This window comes from Sturnira hondurensis, unplaced genomic scaffold (assembly GCF_014824575.4).
Source record: "Sturnira hondurensis isolate 20B ecotype Veracruz unplaced genomic scaffold, ASM1482457v3 Scaffold0010874, whole genome shotgun sequence".
NCBI classification, from domain to species: Eukaryota; Metazoa; Chordata; class Mammalia; order Chiroptera; family Phyllostomidae; genus Sturnira; species Sturnira hondurensis.
In genome coordinates, this window is record NW_028083505.1 from 1 (window position 1) to 6,143 (window position 6,143).

Consider the following 6,143-nt stretch of genomic DNA (forward strand, 5'->3'; position numbering starts at 1 on the left):
GAATTTTCTGAAATACTTGCCTTAGTTCTCTGCTTCAGGGGGGCTGTGTCTGCAGAGTCCAAATCACCCTCTTTCTTGTTCTCTGCACTAGAGAACCAACCAGATGCCCTGTACGGTGGATCTAAAGCTTCTTTCTAGAACTTGCGGTCACAACACTACTGGCTTTCAACACCACAAGAGATTTTTTTTCTTCTTCCTGAGTCACATAAGTCTGCCATTTTTTCCTACACTATTGTCAAGAAATGTTGGGCTCAAGTTCTGGGGTGGGTATTTGTCATATTTCAAGGGTCTACACAGACCAGCAGGACCTAGTATGCATTCCAGTGGCAATATTGTTCTTGTGGTCAACCCCAGGTTTAGTTTATCAGACCAGAGATAAGCATCTGAGAGAGGGAAATTCATTTCCACAGGAATTTTGATTTGATATCAAGCAACCATTTCAGACCTCTGTGTGACACAAGATTCCCTATGATTGCACAGTGAAGAGAGCAAAAGCAGAAGGTGGAGTGAAAAAAAGAGAAAAGAGGTAGAGGGTATCAGGAGAGATGCAGACACAGAGAGACACACAGCATTGCTTGTGCAACCCAGTCTTTGAGCAACTTCAGAACTCTTTGTTCTCAGGAAAAATGTTCCCCCTTGGCTTAAACCATACCCAGTTGTTCTTTTCATTTTATTTGCAGTGGAAAAGGGGCCTTTCTAAGTTCCCCATCTGATTGGATCCAGTTGTGGCCCCAGTACTGAAGATTATTTGCTCACTGTTGCATAACTGACATATTTCCGAAGCTGCCGGGAATTGGGGATTGTTTTCAGTAACAGCAAACAGATCTTAGCAGAGAGCCTGTGCTGTATGCTATTGGGAGGTAAGGCTTTTTGTTTTCACACATGCTGCCCTACATAAGCAATGTAGCTACAGAAGTATTGGGAAGTGGGCTGGGGCTTAGGAGTCCCATCAGGAAGGGACAGAAAGGATAATTTTCCCAGCTCTGGGAGCAAAGGAGAGTGGTTCTTTTCCTGTCTAGGGAAGGGGTATTTGTTGCTCCCTCTTAAGAGCCTATGGTTCATTCGGGTGTTATTCGAATTCCTTAAACAGAAGTGCCATTAAACACAACTAGTTTAGGCCTTTGGCCTAAAAATTTACAAGTCAAAAGTATAAGGTTTGGAGTCAGAAGACCTTTCACATGGCCACGCTTTAGCACCAATACCACTTGTGGCCTCTTTCAAGTCTCCTCCCCTCTCTGCGTCTTGGTTCCCATATCTGTACAGTGAGGAAGGGGATCTGCCTAGGTTGTTTCTGAGGCAAAGTGGGGGAAAGGACCTCCTGCAACTGTCAGGCGTGAGGAGGACTATGAGCATGACTGGATGCCCTCTGTGTCTGAGATTTCAGATGGCATTAGGATTGTGCAGATGGTATTCTTTCCCATGATCCAGGAGGCATATTAACCCAGATAGAAAGAGGTCCTGAGTAGCAAGATGAGGAGGAGGCTACATGATGAAAGACCATGCAGTCTGTCCAGGAAACAGATCTACCCACTTGCCAAATCTACCCACTGCGCTATGCAGCTTTCATGGCTCAGATCTTGAAGCAAGATGCAGCAACTGGAACTTCCCAGCCCTTGGGCTCCAGATTGCATTGGCTAGGGGAGTCTGGGGCTCAGGGAGAGGCCCAGAGCAGGGATACACATCTGGCTGTCATCAATGGAAGGAATCTGAGCCATCGACAGAGTGAGCTCATTCCTGGAGTGAGGGTAAGGAGAGAAGAGAAGGGGGGTTTAAGGCTTGAGCATGTCACTATTAAGTGGTCAAGAAGAGAAGCACGCTTGACTAGTGTGGCTCGGTGGACTGAGTCCGGGGTGCAAACTGAAGGGTCCACAATTCAATTCCTTGTCAGTGCACATGCCTGGGTTGGGGGTTGGGTCCCAGTGGGTGGTGCACAAAATGCAAGTACACATTGATGTTTCTCTCTCTCTCTCTCTTTCTCTCTCTCTTAAATTAATAATAAAATTAAATAAATAAATAAATACATGAAGAGGAGCAGGGACTAGCAAAAGAGGATGATAAGAACAACCATAAAGATAAAAGCAAGAGTGGTGTCTTAGAAAACTAAGAGGAGGAAGAGTTACAGAGCAGAAGTTGAACAATTGGATCACATGTGGCTAACAGTTTGAGAACACAGGGAGCAGAAGAGGAACCATTGGATTTTGCAGCAGGAAGGTCTTTGACAACCGACTTTATCCCTTGGGACTGGGAATACAGGCTGCCCCTTCCTCCAATGACAGGTCACCAGTGTCTGATGCCAGATTCATATTTTATTCTGAGAGAGGTGTTCCACAGGAGCCCTACCTCTGGTCTCATCCCATGGCTCTGAGGAGAAGCCATGACCAGCAGAGATGTCAGCTTCTTGCTGAGATGTTGGCAGCTCACAGGTCTGGGCCCTGACTCGCTGGCCAGGCTCCTAGGACACAAGTGCCCCATCCAACCTGGGTGGCTCAGAACTCACAGATCACAAGGCGCCTCTCTCCACAGGATTTATCATTCCATTTTCCATTGTCAAAGATTTCCACACAGTCCTCTTCCCCACCACTGTTGTTGGGCTCCCCTGGGGCCCAGTTGGAATACACCAGGGACTCCCCTGTGGGGTAGGTGAACTTGCCCTCTGTCTGAGAGTCAGTCATGCTCAGGAATGCAGCCTTGTTCTGAGCTGCGACCAGCTGTTGCAAGGCCTCATTCTCAGCTGCAGAGCGTGGGGAGGGCAACTGCCCCCCAGCCTGTCTGCATACTTGCTGTGCATCCTGAAAAGATTTTTCAAAGCCTCCTGTCTTGAAGATCTTCTCTCCAACAACTCGGCCATCAGGAAAAAGATCCACTAACAGAAGGAAGAGGACAGTCAGTTTTGGGTTCTGACATCACCCAGCCAAAGCTCAGGGGACCCTTGTGCTCCAACCAGAGGCCCAGGCATCCCATACAGGGCATCAGGGTACCAGATAGGACAAAAGTGAGACACTTGGTACCAGAGTAACCCCAAATTACAATGCTCTCTATAAGGTGACTCTGGGGTCTCTAGTTATGGGTGAGAACCCTGGGCTCTGAGAGATTAAGAGGCTCCTTGTCACGTAATCATCAAATGTAGAGTTAGGAATTAAATCTTATTTGAGCTGACACTAAAGCCTACACATGCTCTTTCCATTCCTCCCCACATGGCATACCAGAATCCGTTTACCAATTACTGGACAGAACTGGACCGATTCTGGCCATTGAAATGGCACCATGCAGCCTGGGCCAGTCTATGAGATCATGGATAGCAATGCAGGTGCTCACTCTGATCTCACTTGGAACCCACGTAACAGCAGGGCATGTGCCATTGTCAGAGGGTCTGTGCTCTGTGTGTGGGGTGTGGGAAAGGAGAAGAATGGGTGGGCCTTCTCAGAGCAGTGATGTGCTAATCTCTGCACTGTGTGTAGCCCAATGCTGGCCTCGTGGAGTGCATGTGGGTGAGGCCAGAGTGCTGGGTGAGGTGTTGAAGGGATCTGATCTGTGTATGTGGGAGTGGGGGACGGAGAGAGAATCAGTGCTGCAGAGCCCTGTCTAGGAATCAGAAGGCCAGGTTGTTTCACCCCACCTTGGCAATGACTGTCCAGGTGGGCAAGGGAGAATCCATGTTTCTTAGAGTTTCCCATTTCTCATCTTTAAAGTGAAAATATATTTTATAAAACTATCACTTGTGTCACACTTAACTATCTGTTTTTATTCTGCCTCATTTTCCATCCCTTTGGCTTCTGGGTTCATGCACAAAAATCTTCAGGGCTCCTGAGAGGGCCATTCCCCAAACTCACAGGGCTGGTCAGGAGCCCAGGCTGCACCCCAACCTACTTGCCCTTGACCTGTGAGTACCTTCCACAAGGGCTCAGAGTGCACATTATCCACAAGTTCAAGATGGCACCCAGAGTAGCCTTGCACAAGGTCAGCACAAGAGGTCACATGCCATCACATGCACATACTCGGGTATATACACACGTGCATATACAAATATAGCCAAGCTCCATCACAAGGTAATGGGAACCCAAAGGTCCATCTGGATGTGTGTGACTATTTGTGTGTGCCTGCATAAGCATGTGTGCTCATGTATGCAGAGTGAGTGAGTACATGCACAAATCCTTGATACATAGGTACTTAGTGGGCTTTGGTGCTCTGGAGCCAAGCCTATGCCTCACCCTTTATGCTTCCCTCCTTCAGGAACTCTTCCTTTTTTGGATCAGTGAGATGTGGTGAATGATTTGAATTCAAAGCTGACATCAGGGAGAGGAGGGGTCCAGGGGAGCAAAATAGGGAGAGAGGAGGAGATTCCCACAGGCACAGGGCACTCAGCTGTGTGCGCCTGGAGGCCTCACACTCCTCAGCATTGCAGGCTCTGGGAGGAACATCTGCTTTGAACACCCAGAGCCCAGAGACCACCAGCCCCGTGCCAGACTTAGGGCATGCCTCAGGTGAGATTCTCAGTGGCCACATGTGAACGTCTGGCTCTCACCAGCCTTGACCCAAGGACAGCATCCCAACCCCAAATCTCAGAGCAGAGTCTGCAACCTCTGCTGCTGTGGGCTGGGCAGGTACATCTTGGGGTGTTCCCACACCCAGCCCCACAGAGCTAAGAAATGCATCCTGGGTGGTTGGGTCTCTCCATATATGACAGGGACCAACACAGGGTCAGCAAGAGTGAAGGTCTGTTGGACTGCCCTGGACTCAGGGCATTGATGTGGCTTGGGTCACAGTTGGCTGTGATGTTGGGGGCATTCTGGAGCCACATGGCCTTGGCCATGCTTCTAGCAACCCACTGAACTCATGATAAGGGACACATCCTGCCACTTATCCCTTGCATCTACTTCCAATTCCAAGAACATGTGGCTTCCCTGCTCTGTTCCACCCTTAGCCCTAGCCCCACTCCCTGCCCCATCCCAGGTCCAGCCAGTCACCCCCTCCCCCCTACAGTCCCAGACCCACACCTGCCTCAGACCCAGCCAACTCCAAACCAAAACACAGACCCAGTCTGAGCCCTATCCCCAGTGTCTGCCTCAGGCTCAGGTCCAGGCCCAGGAACTCACCTTTCCTGTACAGAGAGAAGGCACCCTGAAGACGCTGTACCTGTCCCTGTAGGGCCTCCACCTGCCGCCTCAGAGCAGTGGTGTCTGCAGAGAGAGACAGGTAGACTGAAGACTAGCCCAGCACAGCCAGGGATTGGCTCAGAGTCTGGGCCTCAAGGGAAGGGTGCCCAGTTGCTGGCATTGTTGGGGGTGGGGTAAGGAGCTGGGACTGGCCCCCACAAAGCCCACATCTGCTGACACAACAGGCCCTGCTGCCCACATTTCCTGTGCTACTGTTGTGAACAAACTGTCCCCTGAGCAGGTCCTTGCACCCCACTGACACTGATCCAGGTGACACAGTCACTCCACATTCTGAGAATTTGACAGCACTTCCTACAGGAGGTGGGGTGGGGGACAGGATTGCACACTCCTCAAGTATTTCCCATCCCCTGGATTATTTGATGCTCAGAGCTATCCAGTGAAGGGAGTGGGAGCTGTGCTTGTCCCAATGACCAGATGGAGAAACTGCTCAGGCCTGCCCTGCACCAAGTAACAGAGTCTAAAACCAGAGCCCAATCTTCCTGCCTTCTAGCCTGTCAGCCTTGTCTGCTTTTCACGCACGCCTGAAACGGGTTGACCACTGAGTGGAGGGGCTGCCCTGAGCTGAAGAGACCCCTCCTCCGTCCCCCACTAGTGGGGTTCCCAGAGCTGGGGGAGGCTACCTTACCTGGAAGCCCACTCTCTCCTTTTGCTCCTCTGTCTCCAGGAGCACCTCTGTCCCCCTTCAGTCCTTGGGGACCCCTGGCACCTGGAGGTCCCTGTGGGCCTATGGCTCCTGCAGGGCCTGAGATCAGAGAAGAGTTGTGTGAGCTCTGCACACATCCCCCAGATTTTCACCCTCACACAGTCTGTTCCAAACACAGTCACACCCCTGTCTGTATATGGACCATCTCCATCACCCAGCCACCAACCTTCCCTGTATACAGACTATCCCTGTGGTTCACACCGCAGTCCCCCCATGTACAGAGAGTTCCTCATGGCCAGTGATGGACCCTCCTGGCAAGCCTACTA

General features: G+C 50.6%; 1 protein-coding gene across 1 annotated transcript; it reads right to left on the minus strand.

Moving 5' to 3' along the window:
* Positions 1-2,288: 2,288 nt before the first annotated feature.
* LOC118996158 (pulmonary surfactant-associated protein D-like) lies at positions 2,289-6,022 on the minus strand. Its single transcript, XM_037059432.1, has 4 exons — positions 6,002-6,022; positions 5,800-5,944; positions 5,094-5,177; positions 2,289-2,863 (listed from the first exon to the last, which is right to left on the minus strand). Exons 1-4 carry the CDS (start codon positions 6,020-6,022, stop codon positions 2,487-2,489), a joined length of 627 nt encoding a protein of 208 aa, XP_036915327.1. The 3' UTR covers positions 2,289-2,486.
* Positions 6,023-6,143: the final 121 nt, after the last annotated feature.

What these genes read in the sequence shown, in the direction of transcription:
- LOC118996158 (XM_037059432.1), bottom strand. Translation starts at nt 6,022, where the DNA reads ATGGTCCATATACAGACAGGG. An exon ending in TGGTCCATATACAGACAGGG is followed by an intron (nt 5,945 to 6,001) that starts GTGTGACTGTGT and finishes GGATGTGTGCAG; the next exon opens with AGCTCACACAACTCTTCTCT. An exon ending in AGGAGAGAGTGGGCTTCCAG is followed by an intron (nt 5,178 to 5,799) that starts GTAAGGTAGCCT and finishes CTCTCTCTGCAG; the next exon opens with ACACCACTGCTCTGAGGCGG.